This window comes from Cetorhinus maximus, chromosome 6 (genome assembly GCF_964194155.1).
Source record: "Cetorhinus maximus chromosome 6, sCetMax3.hap1.1, whole genome shotgun sequence".
Classification (NCBI taxonomy): Eukaryota; Metazoa; Chordata; class Chondrichthyes; order Lamniformes; family Cetorhinidae; genus Cetorhinus; species Cetorhinus maximus.
The window spans coordinates 19,652,038-19,670,176 of record NC_135884.1 but is presented as its reverse complement, the minus strand read 5'-3'; the positions used below and the strand labels follow the sequence as shown (position 1 = coordinate 19,670,176).

Sequence of the window (18,139 nt, the reverse complement as noted above, 5' to 3'; positions counted from 1 at the left end):
TACAACTGATGAAAATTATATGACAAGAAAATATTAAAAACGTGAAGATTTAAATTTTTCCACTGAGTTATGTTTAATTAAGAATTATCAAAATCCTTGGTCACTTTTCTAATGTAGCTTGATTATTGATCAGGGTATATTTTTTGTAGCAGAGTGCAGGTGTGGATAGCTGAAACAATTCTTTGAGATCCTTTACAAAAGTTGAATTTACAGTAGGTGGTTTGAAGTTGATAAGTGTATGAGTACTTTAACCAGTGAATTGGAGGAGATTTGAGTAAAGTTTCACATGAGACCACCACCTTCCAATCCATGTAAGTGTTTCTATATTGAACTGCTTCAATCTGATGCAAGCAATTTGCAGCTAGTTGTGTGTTATGTATTGTGAGTTATCGCTCCGGGATTGGTTAATGATTGTTTTTGAGAAGGACCTCTTGAGATTGTTGCTGTTATTAGATCAGAACCATGAAGACATGTACAAGATCAGTAAAAGAGAATTTAAAAATATATATTCTTCACTGCCGTGCCTATTCCACCCTTCTCCCTCTTTAGGGTCCTGAATGGATGTGATGTGGTATGGTTCCATAGGCAATGGCATCCTTCACCCCGCCCAACTGGAAATTCTTCATGTGTGGGCCTAGACAGTAAGGTTTGGCAGATTATTTGACCATAGTCTATTCTTTTCTCACCTGACATCCACACAAGAATACTGCCTGGCCGGAGTGATAGGCTAGTGACTGGGAGGAGAAAGTCTAACAGATTATTTTTTGACAGCTTTAGTTTGATGGAAGAAGGGATGGCCAATGTATATTGTAGTATTTCCAGTTCCTTACCAGATGAGATCAGGTTAAACTGAGAAGAGGATATTCTCAGAGAAAATTACTGTCTAATTTCCTCCAACACCATCCCATCTTTCTACAGAGGTGAATCATTTTGTTTCCCCTCAGCCCTGTGGAGGTCAGGAAGTATGATGAATTATGGACATGGAACTACAATATGGCATCTCCATTAACAAACTGCACCAGCTAGACTCCAATAATGAAGTCAATGGGATGAAATCTCTCTGTACACCTTAATGAATAACAAATTCTCATCAAAGTCCTGTGTGTTATTTTAGTGATACCTTTCACCCATTAAAAGAACAGGATTTCAACTCAAATACATAAACTATTGGGCCACCCCTTTATGTTCCAATACTCCAACATCCTTCCATTTTATGATACATAAGCCAGAATTGTCCATTCCCATTGGCAGCAGGCATGATGACAGGCAGGGGGGACAATTAGGTAGGGGGGGGGGTGCAAAAATCTGTTTCACCCTAGCCTGAAATCACAATGGGATCATCCAAAGGTGCCCACCATGGAGAATCACAAATCCCGCTGAAGGCTGGCGTGAACCCGATTTGCATCCCGCTGATGGGGTACAAAGTAAGGCCCAACCGAATTGTCCCCCCCACCCCCGATTTGCCATTATGCTGGCCCAGAACATGTCTGGACAAGCATGACATCCAGAAGTCGGCACTTAGCCTATAGGGCCTTGCTCAGATTGTGGACTTTCAAGGAAAAGAAGATGCTGGAGCGCCACAGCTACCGGACCCTGGAGGAACACGTGCATCACATGCTGGGTGGATTCTCATGGACATGGCTTCACCGTGAAGCAGCTCTTGGCAGGTGGGAGGTCCCAATGCAGCAGCTTTAACTTTGTTGAAGCTTTGAACCTTCATGGACTTTTCCATGGGCTCGCACCATCTTCCATGGCGCTGTTCATGCTTTGAGCCTGCTTCAGAACTTCACAGACTTCGCCATGGGCTGGTATGGATGGTCATGGGGTGGGGGGTGGGGGGAGGGGGGAGGTGGAGGGGCATGGAGAAGAAGGTCTAGTGGTGAATGGGAGAGGAAGGTGTATGGGGGGTGGGTGAGGTTGGAAGGGGGGACGAAGATGTCGGGAAGAGTGAGGTTGGGGGCAGCAGCAAAGGTGTCGGGAGGTGAGGTTGGGTGGGGAGACAAAGGTGTCGGAGGGGTAAGGTTGGGGGGAGCAGTGAAGGTGTCGGGGGTGTGAGGTTGGGAGGGGGAAGGAGGGTGTCCTGGGGGAGGAGGGAGTATTGTGGGGGGCGGGGGTGGAGGGTGTAATGGGGGCAAATGCTGCAAGTGGGGAGGTAGGTGTAAGGGTGGAGGAAAGTGTGAGGGGGGAAGGTGTCTGGTGTGGGGGGGATGGAGGGAGTTTGGAGGAGAGAAAGTGTCCAGGGGGAGGAGGGACTGTGGAGGAGGGGGTAAGATGGGAGGAATGGCCAGGTGAACATGCAAGGGAGGAGTCTGTGGAGTCAATGGCTGCCTCCTGGGGAGCAAAATGAGGGTAGGCATGGTGGGAGGAATGGTGAGTATGAGAGGGGACAGAGGGACCTGGTAGGGTGGGAGGGTGAGGGTGTGTCAGTACCCGTAGAAGGGGTGGTAAGGGTGGTTGCTGGGGACTCAGAGGCAAACAAGGACCCTGGGGTGGGAAGGAGGAGGTCGGGGAAGTCAATGTGGATGGGAGTGGGATTTTCCGGAAAGTAGGGAATGTTCAGCTGGACATCCTGGAATGACATGGGTTCGGGCTGTTGGGGAACAGTGGGAGGTGGACTGCGATGGGGGAAAGGGCATAGGTGACTGGGGGAGGGGAAAGGACAGGGGTGCTAATCAAAAACTTAACAACTACCATGCTTTGCAAATCGAAAATGAGCGAAGCCTCATGTTGGATGGGCACAGGTGCTGCATGGGAGTGCGATCAGTGGGTGGGCGGAGATGCAGCTCGGCTCAGATGGACAACTGAAAGAGAACCCCAGCAGGCAGCACTGAAAATGCTCGGTACAGTGAGATGAGTGTGATGGATGAAGGCTCCGCATACATGGGAGAGTGCTTGCACAAGGCTCCAAAAGGCCCTGCCACACACACACCTCTCCTTCCAGAGTCACTTGTGGTCCGGCTGTATGCAGCTGAACTTCTAGTCGGGGGACACAGAGGAAGGACTCACAAAGCCTTTAAATGAAGCTGAAATACAACATTACACATTATTCAGTGAAAGTGAATATATTTTCAGATTATAAAGTGACAAAATGTTCACACGTCCAACCATTTGCGATCAGAATTTCTTAACTTTTCTAGGCCTACCACTTCTTCTAGGTGCTGCCCTGACATCCACAGCTAGGGTGGAGAAAGCCTGTGCAATAGTTGATCCTGTTGCCTCTGCTGACTTGGACTTGCGTCTTCTGGACTGCCGAGGCCTTGAGGGCCCTGGCTTGCTTTGGCTGTCCTCCTGTGGGCCAGCTGCTCCCTCTGCAGTGACAGAGGATGAGGTTGAGGGGCTCACAGGCAAAAGGGACTCGGAGGGAGCAGACAGCCTCTGAGATTCCTGATTGGATGGCCCAGGGGTATCCAACTGCTGCTCCTCCTCCCTTCGGGTGCCCAAGGATCCCAGCCTGACGCCTTGAGGGGAAGAAGCACCTGGAGGGACATCAAGGTGATCCATTTCCCCCTCGCGTTGCTACTGCAGGAACTCACCCAAAATGGAGTGCAGGTCTGCGCGCATCTCCACGTTCTGCTGGACCCAGTGTCTCCATGGCATCCGTCACCCTACCCATGGAGGCCTCCATGCACGCACATGTGGGCATCGCTTCATCAGAGAGCAGGTGGGCACACTCCTCTGACTCGCGTGCCTCTCTGTTGAGAGCTTCCAACGACGCTATGTGATATTCCCCTGCCTTCTGCTGACTTTCCACGATGAGTTGGAAGGCTGATTCCAGAGGCTCGTCAAGACCCCACAGATGCCTCTTCCCCAGCAGTCCTCCGAGTGCCGGGGAGCTTGGCTGAACCTGCCTCCTCCTGCTGCGGACACGTATCCGTGCGGTGACCACCAGATTGTGAACCTGGGCCTGCTCTAGATTTGGGTCCCACCAATGTGTATGTCTCTGCACTGGAGGATGTGGTAAACCTTCCAGGCTGCTTATTTCCAGCTCTTCAATGGAGGAGGTTTCTTCTTGGCTGGAGGTGAGGACGTGGATGGAGCTGAGGGACTGGCTGGCTGAGGGTGTCGGTTACTTGTAGAGCTCCCTGTGAACCAAAGTAGAGATAATTAGTGCATGGCAGCAGAGTTAAAAAAGGAGAGAGAGCACTTGCAGTTGCAAATAGAGAGAGAGTTGATGTGGTGCAGGATCCTCATGTGGGTGTTCGCCGCCAACCTCACCATCACCGCAGTCATGGTCCACGTCCTCACCAGTCAGTGCGATGGCACGCTCCTCAATGTGAGTGAAGGGCTTAATGTGGGACACTCCACTATCAGTCTGGGAACCCTCCCTGCTCTTGTGAGCCAGCTTCTCCTGCATGAAGAGAGATGGAGAGAGTGTGAGCAGGACACATGGCACTACACGGAATGTTTGTGTGTGAGCTGAGCCATGGACGGGATGAGGACGTGAGTTCCAGAGGATATGAGCCTGATGGAGAGAGCCTGAGGGTGTATGTGAGAGTTAGTGGTGTTGTCTCTTGAGGTGTGAGATCCCTGTGGATGTGTGATGGGTTTGTGAGTGTGTGAGTTGAGAGTTATGAGCTGGTTGCCTTATCCTGGTAGAAAGGATGAGAGCAATCACCCTCTTCCTGCACTGGATGGCTGACCTCCTCTGTGCTCACGTGGTGCTGACCACTACTGCCTCCCAGGCCGGATTGGTGACTCCTGTGGCCAGACTGGGGGTTGAATACATTGCAGCGGCTTTCCGCTGTGTCCAGCAAGCACCCCAGAGAGGCATCACTAAACTTGGGGGCTGTCATCACCTTTGCTTTTGGGGCCATCTGCCGCCTGGAGCAGTCCTGGACTGTAGTAGGCTGAAGTAAGCTGCGCTCCGGTGCACTTTAAATATGGTGCCCAGAGCGAGGAAGCGCTAAGGTAATGGTGTGGCGGGCAAATCCGAGCCCCCCCCCCCCGCCAGCAATCTGGAGTGGTTCCTATGAATGCATTATTAATGAGGCGAGATGCGCCGGGAAGGGTACAGTGTGAAAATCCACCATTGCAGTAAAATGTCTTTTTCCTGCCCGCTACCCTACTTTGTGCAAATCTTGGTCGATTCCACCCGTAGACTCCCCTCTCTATAATGCACTGTTGTATAGCAGAATGACACAATAGCAGATTGCTGTCTTCGGGTGCCTCTCCAGACTAATGTTACAGTTAGAAACTTCAAGATATACAATTTAAAGAACCAATTTGCTTACTAATGTTACTTTCTTACTCCTCTGTGTGAAGCACCTGCAGCTTCTATTCCAAAATAAAACGTACAACATTGTGAGGGGCAACAAAGCAGCATCGAATGGCATCATTCACACGATTGACCAGTTTTTATCTGGAAACGTTGAAAATCTTGGAGATCCACAGGTAAGTCTTAAATTAAATTGTGTATTAAATAAACTAATTCATTTTAATTTACTTACTCCTTTTTGTCTAATTTGTTACCCACTTTGCGCACATTTTTCCCTGGTTTATATCTTTGGGGAAGAAATCTGTCTTTTGTCCAAATGTGTGAGATGAGACGTGCACATTCTGAGGTCTGCTTAGTGTGATTCTATTTATGGTTGGAAGATTTTGCATCTATAATTCTGTATAATTTTCAATGTGCTTCTAACAAATCAATCTCTCACCAGGGATGCAGAATCTATCATTTTTGAATGAGTTTACAAATTTAGTACACAAAAAGGCTGAAAGGCCATTTTTTTGCCTCAGGAATGGCAACTGAACCATATATTTAGTTTCACAGACATGACTACCAGAATAATTTTGCACATAGTGCTAGTTACTAAAGAGTGTATCTGGAAGTATGTTAAAAAAATATATTCTATAAACAATATAAATCATTGCTATGATTATATTTTCATATGTGTGCAAACGAGTTATAATGCCTGTACAAAAAAATGTTCATGGTTTTTCCATCAAAATCAACAGGCACCACATTCTAGTATACAATTCACAAGACCAGCAAAAGCATGCAGAGCACCAGGCCACCCACAGAAAGTCATCTTGTACAGGACTATCAAGAGGAATGAGAGTAGTATGAGCTGAGTGGGATTGTTAGAGGTTCAGCACACTGAACCTACATGTGAACTTGTTTGAAGGCAGGCAAAAATCACTGACCATTCAATGCTGATTTAGCTGACAGTTACTTCATGTTATAGATTCACTGGGGGGCTGGCTGACATGGTGTCATATCCACACCTTCTCCATGATGGTGATTCTTTACCTGTATTGCCTGTTCAACATCCTGTGTGGTGAGGATGCTTTCACTGGACAGAAGTCACATAGGCAGGTATACATGCTACACAGTCCTTGAAAAGCATTCAACCACTGCAACTAAATAGATCATATTTCATTCATTTTTACAATGCAGGCATCACTGGCAAGACTGGTATTTATTGTCCATTCTTAGTTGCCCTTGAGGAATGGTGGTGAGCCTGACTCTATAAATCAGTTTGTTTAAGATTAGTGATGGGATACCCAGATTAAAGAATATCATGAATAATACTCCAGAAGTCACCAGCATACAAAATGGGCAGGCAGGAAATTTGAGGAAAAACAGATTTTTGTCACATCACAATAAAAATATACCTTAAAAAAATGAAGTTGACTGATAATGTTATTTAATTCTATTTAGGTCCTTAAATTAATGTGTGATATTAATGTACTAATTCATTTGTATGAAATTCTTGTCTGCTATTTTTATGGAGACATTAATCCTGTTTTTATCTAAGCTGGTGTATTGAATACTTTAGTTTTCAAATTTTATTTTAATTTTGCAATAAGAATGTTATTTCCATCCTTGCTCTGCCAGAGAAGGAATTCAATTCCTGTTAGTTATGGGGGCTTAAATCTTAACTTATTGGGCAGAATTTTTAGCTTGGCGGGCGGGCGCCCACCCGATCTGCTCGACTGTTAAATAAAATGTGTTGACGTTGGCCGAGCGTGCCGATGGCAACACGCATTCTCGCGATATTTCGCTAGGCGGGTGCGCGATAGAGGCAGAGGCGCTCCCACCATTAATTAAGTAGCCGGTTAAGGCCCTTGAGACACAAATTGTCTCCGGTTTTATGTAGCCTATGCAACTTTTACGCCATCGCATGGGCAAAACGGGCAAGCGAGCAGGCCATAATTAGCAAAACCTCATCCACGGGTGGGATAAGAGGGGTCAGTGGCCCAGTCAAAGTGATTAGTGAGGAGTGCAGGATATCACTTGCTGCTGGCTGCTTCTGTGAACAGGACTCCTCCACAACAGACACCATAGTACGCATTCCCTCACGTATCGCCGCCAGGTCCTCCCACACACACTGCTGGACATCCAGCATCTGCTGTCTCACGGATGACTCTAGAGGCCCATCATCAGCCATTGGCTGAGCATTGCCCTGGTCCCCAGCAGTCCTCCGACTGCTGGTGCCCTGGGCACTCTCTGCCTCTGCCTGCACCTCAAGCGAGTGTGAAGTGCCCTCACCGATGTGCACCGATAGACTACACGGTGATCTAATGCTCACCAAGGTGCTGGTATCTGCGCTGGTGCCTGCTTGACAGAGAGGATGTGATGCAGGTGTGTGGTGAACATGGTGGTCCTCAGGGGTCAGGCCTTCAGGCTCCTCATGATGACCGCTGTCACTGTCACTGTGCATGCCTGGCACCCTACTGAGATTCCAGGCCCGATGCTCACATCAATATAGAGACTACACTGGAATGGCTGCAATAACGAACATTCTCACTCAGTGTACTGCACTCTTACCTTCCTCTGGGACCCCAACCTCACCACGGCCACTTGCCGCTTGACTGAAGTGCATGGTGCCTCTCCAGCTCCAGGGCCTCCTGCTCGTACCATGTGAGGATGAGGAAGTTTGGGGGTCCCCCCCAATCTGCGACCTCTCAGCACTATTGTAGGATGTTTTCTCCTGAAAGGATAGAGGAGCATTAATTAGTCCACTCTCTACCTGCAGCACCATTGCAGCCTGGCCAGCATCACCTGAGGAACTCCTTGCAGGGCACATCCAAGTCGTGGCCCTGGAGCCACAAGGCCCTCAGTCCAAGCAACCAGGACTCACCCCCCTGGCCAGATCCTGGCTCATTGACATTTGTCACTCATATTCTAACACCTCTGAGATCCATGGAGGGATGGGCGGCTCTGCAAAGTGACCCATGCCAACATGGTACTCACCCTTCCCGATCACAGGAGATCATTCAAGCACTTCCTGCACTGCACCCATGTGCGCTTCACCACATTGTGGCTGCTGACCCTGGAAGCCACCTCCTCCCAGGCCTTTTTGGTGAGGTTGGGGAGGGCCTCCACCTCCTGTCTCTGGGGACAAGGGTTTCTCTCCTGGCTGCCACCTCCTCCAGGAGGGCTGCGAGGCATTCATCCGAGAAACACGGTGCCAACTGCCCTGCCGACCTGCCCTCCTGTCCACCGTGTCCACCCGCAAGAGATTCCATTGTGCAGGCTTTAGCACCTTTCTGTGGCAGCCTTCCTGGAGCTGCCGAGGCCACTTTTGAATTGGCCACCGGGTCGCCATATGACCTAGTGGACATCATGCCCCCGCCCCGCTCGCCCCTTCTCGTTCATTCCCAAGCTGCGTATCACGCTAGTTGGGCCTTAATCAGCCTGCCAGCGTAAAATCGCGGTGTGCTGCCGACCGTGATTCCCGCCTGCCCTCGCCAATCCTGCATGCCAAGGGCAAAATTCTGCCCGTTGAAAAAAGACTGCCCTTTGACAGTCATTGGGCGATTTAGAATTCAACTTCTCTCAATTTACAAAGCAAAGAATCCCCTCACATTCTTTTCTGATGTTCATGTTTTCTCATTTCATCATTTCTTTTATACGTTTAGTTACGCACACAGAGATTGGTAAATAATATATCTGAATCTTACATTTTTATTTTTCTTTAAACAGAAAACTGTTGCTGATATTCTTGCTACTGGACAGCTGTTTAGTAGGTTTGAAACCATTCTTGAGGTTAGTATATTAAAAATATCTGACGCATTGAAATTTAAAGCCTAACTGTATTTAATCTTTTTATTTGGGCTTCTGCTTAATGAACTCACCGGGAATACAACTTATTTAGTGTTGACGTGCTTGTGAGGCTGTTAGCTCTACTGTAGGTTCGTGTTTCATTTAATGGCCTACTTCAATTGTAGAACTATTTCAAGATGTCGTTTTAAGAACATGAATCATTACTTTGTAGTTGAGCATGACACCTCTTCTTCTGCCTAGGAGATGCCCAGCAGAGTTTAGCAAGTGAAAAATCTTTCGGTTGACTTGTCACACTCAAAATTGCTGGCAGCTTTCACATTGCTGTTCCTGTTCACCTTGGTGCCGCTGCTTCCAAACATGCCACAGAAACCCACCACTTTACTTTGCTTGATGACACATTGATATTGTGCCTGCCTGTGTAGAGACTTTGGGTCACCATTTCAACAATATGCCTAAATGATTGGTGCCCAACACAGAAATCCTAATGTGTTTTCTGCGTGTTTATTGAATCCAGAGAAAGTTGCAGTCAAACAGGAAACAGATCATGTGTTTTAAATTTGGACGTTGGCTGAATTGATTTTTATCACTCTGACCCCTTTTCCCAACCCCTGCATCTCCTGTAAGAAAAACATTTTCTTAAAAAAAAACCTTGGCTGCGATGTGACAAAATCCATAAAATCTGGCACTTTTAAAACAGCTTTTGCAGCAGCCAATGAATGTAAAGTAAACTTTGTGATGGCTCAAATAGTGACTTGGTTGAATCCTGACAAATATATGTTTTCCAAAGCTCCATAGTGCCAGTTTAAAAAGTCACCCTTGTGTCAATGGTAGACCCATTAGTCATTTATTTTCTCTCTGAGTTTATTTTCTAAATTACATTGGAAGGAGTGATTCTATGGAATGAGTTGGCTGAAGGAATTATCTGAGTAGATGGCAAAACACCAATATTCACTTAAAATTGAGCAGTTGTCATTACGACATTGCTAACTCAATAAAATCAACATTAGCAGTGAATAATAATGGACAACTCTTATATAGGACTCTTATATAAAATATTTTAACCAATTTTGTTGAAAATTCTGTCTGTTGGCTATGTGCTTGATCTAAACATCTTCCTGCTTTGTAAACAAAAAAAAATTCCTGCAAAATTGTGCTTTTTGTGAATAAAGTGTATATAAATTGCTTTCAGATAAAGACACTGTATTTGATCTTTACTCATAGCTTTGCTCAATTATAATGTAAGATGGCTTATAGATGCATTTTTTAGTGACTTTTAGGATACAATAAGAATTTTATTGTTTAATCTTGTGACAGAATTGTGACCTCCCTTTAATACTGGATGGCCCTGGGCCTTATACAGTGTTTGTGCCAAGTAACGATGCAGTGGACAAACTGAGAGATGGAACATTATTCTATATGTTTGGTGAGGTAGGTGCACAAACAAAAATTAATAAGAATTATACATGTTAAATATCCAGATTGTAAAAATACAATAACGTTCTGTTATTCCAGAAATGCCTTAAGTTTTAATGCAAACAAGTATCTTTTTAAAAAGTTCATGGAACAATTAAGTGCAATGTGATTATTGTTTTTCTCCATACATTGATTACCCTCCATATATCCTACATACAGGTCAACCTGTATTTGTACCCACATAGAATGGAGGAACTGGGAAAATAAATCATTTTGCATTATTTTGGCAGAATTCACAAAGTCAGGGAAATGAAGCATTTAAGTTTAAATTTATTTCTACTAACATTTCCAAGAATGGTTTCTCCATTAGAGGATGCTAGTAGACAGAGAATAGTGTCATTGACTCTGAAAGCAAAGGCTTCACTGTGCTGTGCTCTATATATAAACACAGCTTTTCCCTGCAGCTTTGTAGGATAATTTGTTTTCCATTTTATAACCTGCTTTCTCCCAATTTTCTAGTCTCACTGAGCTGTACACCAAATGCTGACTGAAGGGACAGGCAATCTGTTCTCAAGGCTCTCCCTTTCCTCATTTCAGGCCACATACATGAGGTCATCCATGCAGCGACATGCCTCCAATCTATACCTCATTCTGGAGATCCTAACAGAAATCAGAAACTCACTTTGTGTGAAATCATGAGGGCAAACTCAAGTATTGCCACATCACAGCTTTACAAATTCATATACCAATGAACTTTACCACTGCTTTACTATGCCAGCATGCAATATAACATTTAGGCCTGGATTTTTCATGTTTCCATCTGTGTCGGAACGTTGGTGGGGGATTTTAAAAAATAGCAGACAGGATTTTTAAGGCTACATGGTAAGAGTGCAGGTAATGAGACCGCACTCAGCCATCCCGCCTTTGCCGACTCTATTTCAGACCGCCCCGCTATTTTCATGGAGTCGAGCTTGTTTTGGTAGGAAATGTGGTTGATGGCACCTCAGAGGTGTCAAGAACTGCAGGAGGACCCCAGTCCCGAATAGGGAACAAAGAAAAACAGTCAACTGCTCTTGGAATTCTTTCATTGATAGGCTTTGAAATACAAAAAAAAATGTTTTTTTAAGTTTCAATAGCTATGTACGGTATGTTAGATTTGTTCTTATTACAGTGATTGATTACAGGACTCTGTCCTGCAAAGGTAAGTTAACCATTACATTGGTTACCATTGTGTAAATGTTGACATGCAATACAGAATTTTTCCCAATTGAGAAAGTGCCATAAGAATTCAAAACTCTAGCTGAGAAACCTTTTTGTCATGTTTTGAACTGAGATTTAAATGCCCAGTGATCTTTAGCTTTGAAAGAAATGGCCCTGCTCTTGAACATTAAGAAAATCTAAGTATATACTCCACTCCATTTATTGACATGCAATCTACTTTGAAATAGAAATGAAACAGCAGTTGCAGCTTAAAAAAAAAGTCAGTTGGTGTTTCAGTTTCAATGGACTCCATTGTTGACATTTCCCAGGATTTGTTTTGCTAGCTGGGGCTATTATGAATACTTGATTGAGTTTCAAAAAGTCCAGAACCACGTATCTCAGCAGTGGGGTGGAGGTGGGGTGTGATAGGTGTTGGGGTGGTAGAGGGGGGAGAGAAGGGGGTATTGTGTTCACATTTTGATTGACAGTTTTAAGAGGTTATTAAAGAATTATCTGGCTTCAATGTTAGAAGTGGATATGTGCTTCTTTGTTTATATAACAGATTGACCACTTGAGGGAGTTTACAATTTCTGAATGGGTTTTTTGGATGAGAGGTTTTTTTCAGAATGAAGTATCTTTGAGTATTATAGCTCTATTAGATTATTAGAAGTTTTTTTAAAAATTCCCATTTCAAAGATGTCCTGAGGTTTGCCTATAATGGATATTGGATGAGTGGCTGTGGAAGAAAGATGGGATTGCATGGAGGGGGCATGGGGAAATGAGGGCTGTGGGAAGCATGGAGGGGGCATGGAGAGTATGGTGGCATGGAGGTGGCAATGGGTATTAGGGCATGGAGGTAGCATGAGGGGAATGGAGATGACATGGGGCTGTGGGGAGCATGGAGGGGCCATGTGGGTTGAGAGGCGAGGGTTTGCGTGCCTGACATTCATAAACAAAACTGGGCGATGTCTCAGTAAATGGTGGTGGGCATTCCAGCCTGATAGACTGGCCATCCACCCACCTTCATTGTTGCCTCAGACATACCTCCGGAGGCAGCAAGCCTGACTCCATCCCACCCCTGCCTCCCCGGAATGAAAATATGGCAGGCAGGGACCTTTATAAAGGAGACAGGTCTGCCGGGCTGGTAAGTTTCCTGACTCAACCTCCTGTCTACTCCATGAAATTTGTCACTGAATGACTATATTTCACTTTGGTAGGACAGACAAGCCATTTCTCTTAGCCACCTTTTCAACATTTCGCTCAACAAAAGGAAATAATGGCAGTAAGGCAACAATAATTAGTTAGTGGGTGATATTGAAGCGAATCTTTGGCTTAGTGTTAGCCCTGCCACCCCATCATCCCGTCTCTGGGAAAATGGCCTGTGGGCAGGATGGAGCTGGGAAACCAGCATGCTGGTGAACAGCACTAATTTTAATGCCCATCCAACTCGGTTCCTCGCCTCAGCAGGGGCTCAATACCCAGCCCCAGATCTCCATCTCTGAAATTTTGTTCAGTAAGCATGGTTTCCCCTCCTCTTACCATCACATATGTTGTGGGAGTCCATAAAACCCTCCTGCCCCATAGGACTTAACCGCTCTATTGTTTGATGTATAGATGTCCATGGCCATGGAAGAAACATTCATGTGTGACTTGTCAGATTATGAATCAGCCTCTGAATCCTTCCACATTTTTGCACCGTTCTCCAAGGGAAGAATGTGAAGACACACCAACTTGGTGGAACACAACACTCCTTTGTTTTCATAAAATACTGTGGATGCTGGAAATCTGAAACAAAAACAAAAAATGCTGGAAAAACTCAGCAGGTCTGACAGCATCTGTGGAGAGAAAGACAGAGTTAACATTTCAAGTCCGTATGACTCTCCTTCAGAGCACTCTTCTGTTTTCTCTAGCTTGGCATTTGCAAGCATTTTACACAGCAAACTGTCTTATTATTGAGGACAAGGCTCCTGCTGCTGTATGATTCCTATACCACAACTTCATAGATTGCAATTCTACTACCATTATGAATTACTTGTGTCAAACGGATGATTACTCATGAGTGGAACTTTATATTGCTGTACTTTTTAAAAGTTCCTCTTTTTAATCTGAGAAATAGATTGTATTGTTTGGAGTGAATCTGATTAAATTAAAAAAGATCCCAAGTAACTTTAGGTTTCACAGTCAAAAGAATATTATTTGAGTATTACTGAAAAAGGAACATGCTGTTGAAGCTTTTCACCTTGCACTCATCAGGACATACGCATGAATACCAAATTTCAAAGGGAGCAACAATTTATACTGTAAAAGGAAAGGGTACTGATCAGTCGGCAAGTCAACTCTGACTAGTTGAGGTGTTGCCATGGGGAATGCACCCAGGGACTATTGTCCCCCATTGTTTAATTAACCTATTAAACTATTGTTTAATTTAAAAAAAGACACAATGCCTGGACATGTTCCTTTTGCCTGCAGAGGGCAGGTCCCTGTATTGTAACAATTTGCTCAATCATTTTCCCAATTCATTTTATGTGGAACCAGTCATAGGATGTAATGGGACATCACTTTTGTGTGTCTTGGGCAGCCCACACTTGTGAACGTGGTGAACCATGAGGACGAATTCTGTCATATATGCCACAAGGCAGCTTGTTACTCATACACAAGCCCAGCAAAGCAATTTGCTTTTGAGCAGGACTGTGCAGTCATGCTTGGTGGCAAATCCAATAATACAAATTTGGACCCGCCACTAAGAACAGCGTGCATTTTGTCATTAGAGTCATGATTGTTAAGGATGACTGTTCCAGTGCATGCAGCTGCATGTGAGGATTTCCTTACACATCTTAAGTTACCCTGGAAAGGTACTGTATTTTAAAATTTTGAGCAACTGTTGAAGTTAGCCATTTCACACTGCTACTATGCAGTAGCAACATGAGTGGTATTTTCCACAAACAGGATGCTGCAGTTAAGCCGAAACAATGTTCTGCCTACCACACAAATGAATAATGGGATGTAAATTTCACTGCTGGTATGATGCCAGGTACATAGGCTGTAGGTCCCAATGACTGGTGGGTCATATCAAACAGCATATCCCTTCGGCTGTTTGCAATAGGCAGAGTGCTGATGGTCAAATAGGCAGATAAGTGGCAGATGGAATTTAACCCTGCAAAGTGTGAGGTGATACACTTTGGAAGGAGTAATTTGACAAGGAAGTATTCAATGAAAGGCATGACACTAGGAAGTTCTGGGGAACAAAGGGTACTTGGCGTGTGTGTCCATAGATCTCTGAAAGTGGAGGGGCATGTTAGTGGGGTCATGAAAAAGGCATTTGGGACACTTGCCTTTATCAATCGAGGCATAGATTTCAAAAGTAAGGAGGTCATGTTGGAGTTGTATAGAACCTTGGTGAGGCCACAGCTGGAGTACTGTGTGCAGTTCTGGTCGCCACATTATAGGAAGGATGTGATTACGCTGGAAGGGGTGCAGAGGAGATTCACCAGGATGTTGCCTGAGATGAAACATTTAAGTTATGAAGAGAGGTTGGATATACTTGGGTTGTTTTCGTTGGAGCAGAGAAGACTGAGGGGCGACCTGATCGAGGTGTACAAGATTATGAGGGGCATGGACAGGGTGGATAGGGAGCAGCTTCCCCCTAATTGAAGGGTCAGTAATGAGGGGACACAAGTTCAAGGTGAGGGGCAGGGGGTTTAGGGGGGATGTGAAGAAAAACGTTTTTACCCAGAGGATGGTGATGGTCTGAAATGCACTGCCTGGGAGGATGATGGAGGTGGGTTGCCTCACATCCTTTAAAAAGTACCTGGATGAGCACTTGGCACATCATAACATTCAAGGCTATTGGCCAAGTGCTGGAAAATGGGATTAGGTAGGTAGGTCAGGTGTTTCTCATGTGTCAGTGCAGACTGGATGGGCCGAAGGGCTTCTTCTGTACTGTGTGATTCTGTGATTCTGTGATGATGTTCAACTAACCCATGCATGCAAAACTCAGAACATAATGTTTAATATTATGTGTGATTCCACAACTAGACAACACTTTCTGAACAAACCTGAGTGTGCTAAGAATTACACTAACAACCAATTTATTATTATCAGTCAGGCTCACAATGAAGCTCACTTATGTTTTCTCAAATCTACATTTTTTCATACACCGGGATCTGTCCTCTGTAGGCGAAAGGAACATGTCCAGACATTGCAGCTTTTTTGAATTAAAGGGAAGTGTGGAGACTATAGTTCCCTGGTGCCCTCGCCATGGCAATGCCTCCACCAATAAGAGTTGACTTGCCAACCAATCAGCACCCTTTTCTATTGCACTATAAATGGTTGCTCCCCTTAAAATTTGGCATTCTTGCATCTATCCTAATGAGTGCACATCAAAAAGCTTCAACAGCATTTATTTTTCTTCAGCAATACTCATGTTCTGTACTACCAAGTGACTATTTGGAATATTATTTATTTCTATTTGGTCGATAACAAAAGCTGAGAATGTGTCGTGTGCTGGGTTGTAGATTTACAGTAAGCTGTTTTCTGCAGAGATCAGTAATGATTGTTACAAGTGAAAGTAGGATCTAAAAAAATCCTATGCTTTTTTGACAGAAGAAGAAAAACAATGAAATAATCCGTGGAAATATCAGTTAGCTGTTGAACTTCCTATCTCGTTAATGCTTCCATGTAAACTCTGCATTTTTGTTTTCTTTAAAATAAGGGTCGGCCAAAACTTCAAGAGCTTGTGAAACATCATATCTTTGCATCTGGCAGGGTAAGCAGATTTATTCTTTAAAATGTTCATAGAAATGTCAAAGGAAAAGGTCAGGCAGTAGAATATTGAGCCCTGGATTGATAGGTTACATATTTGAACATCATTTGAATGTGACCTTTGAATTTTCCACTCCCATGGGGTGAGTTTGCCAGCATCTTGCTGAGATATCAAAGTTGAACACTTCATGATGACATACAGCTGCACCTTGGAAGGTGGTATTAGATGGCAGGGTTATTATTGACCTGCAAGCACATTCTTGGTTAGCCAGTTGGTGTTAATGATGACTGTCAAGAGATCTACAGATTAGACTTAGCAGCAGTCGGACAGGAGTAGGGGGAAGGCTAAGAAAGAAGCTCAGTTACCGAAACTGTATTAAAAAAAAAACTATTGCTCACAGTATTTTGATTTTTGCACAATGTACTGAATCCACAAAGCATTTCCATAACTTACCGTTTATTTTTCTAGTTGCCAGCAGACAGATTATCAACTATGCCTCGAATCTTAACAAAGGCTAACCAGATAATATCCATCAATGTTACTATTAATGTAAGTACAATACCTGGGCAGACGAAGCCAAGAAAATAAATTTATTCATATGGTCGTAAAAAAAAGACCACCAATTGCAGGAAATGTGTTTTTGATTTCCAAATGCTGTTACATGCAATAGTTATAAACCTCACTTGACTTTGCTTATCTAAAAGCAGTAAGAATATTTATTTCTTTAAGTATTCTTCAAAACTGATTTATGTGAATCACTTTGTGATATTTCATGTAAGGCACTTTGTGGATGTAAGACTTCCTTTCTGAGGTAATTTCACCTTCGTGAATGCATTTATTTAACACAAATTGCTACAGCATTCTGGTTTACACAACCAGCACCATCTGCCAACTTTAATGTATAAGGATAATGCAAAGATTTTCTAATCATATAGGCACTTTTTATCTAAAGGTTCTATCTTTTATAATGAATGTCCATATTATGTAATATTGCGTAGTAGTTTTCACAAGTTTAATTTTGCCATTGAAAAATTATTCGCTAAAATAAACAAATTTGTGATTCTAATGCAGTTTTGAAAATATAATTACAAAATATCAGAAATGTAAGCTTATTTTTTTTAAATAAGTTCAATTGTCACAGGCATTGTTGAACTGGGAGCCAGTGTAGGTTGGGTGATAGGTGAATGGGACTTGGTGTGCGTTGAAATATGAGCAGCAGAGATTTGTATGACCTCAAGTTTAAGAGGATAGAAGATGGGAGGCTGGCCAGGAGTGCATTGGATGAGTCAAATTTAGAAGTAACAAAGACATGGATGAGGATTTCAGCAGAAGGTGAATGGAAGCAGAGGCAAAGTTAGGTGACGTTACAGAGGTGGAAATAGGTAGTCTTAGTGATGGCATGGATGTGTGGTCAGAAGCTCATCTCAGGTCAAGTATGATCCCCAAAGTCAGCCTCAGACAGTGGTCAGGGAGAGAGATGGAGTTGGTTAAGGAATGGAGTTTTAGAATGGGAACCAAAGATAATGGCTTTGTTATTTCCAATTTTTAATTGGAAGAAATCTCTGTTCATCTTTTCATAGCACTGAATATTGGACAAGCAATATGACAGTTTGGAGATCTCTAGAGTCATGATGGTGAGGTAGGGCTTCAGCATATGTGTAGAAAATGATACTGTGTTTTTGAATGATTTTGCTGAGAGATGGCATGTAAGTGAGAAATAGAAGCACCAAGGATAGGTCCTTGCATGGCCACCA

The 18,139-nt window shown here is 44.0% G+C and overlaps 1 protein-coding gene across 1 annotated transcript in view; it reads left to right on the top strand.

Annotated features, from left to right (window-relative positions):
* stab1 (stabilin 1) overlaps positions 1 to 18,139 on the top strand; it is a 260,057-nt gene that overhangs the window by 65,969 nt on the left and 175,949 nt on the right. Inside the window, exons 13-17 of the mRNA XM_078543330.1 lie at positions 5,263 to 5,391; positions 8,930 to 8,992; positions 10,325 to 10,438; positions 16,335 to 16,388; positions 16,854 to 16,934. Of these exons, the coding sequence (XP_078399456.1) occupies positions 5,263 to 5,391; positions 8,930 to 8,992; positions 10,325 to 10,438; positions 16,335 to 16,388; positions 16,854 to 16,934 (441 nt within the window). The remainder of the gene's footprint in view (positions 1 to 5,262; positions 5,392 to 8,929; positions 8,993 to 10,324; positions 10,439 to 16,334; positions 16,389 to 16,853; positions 16,935 to 18,139) is intronic.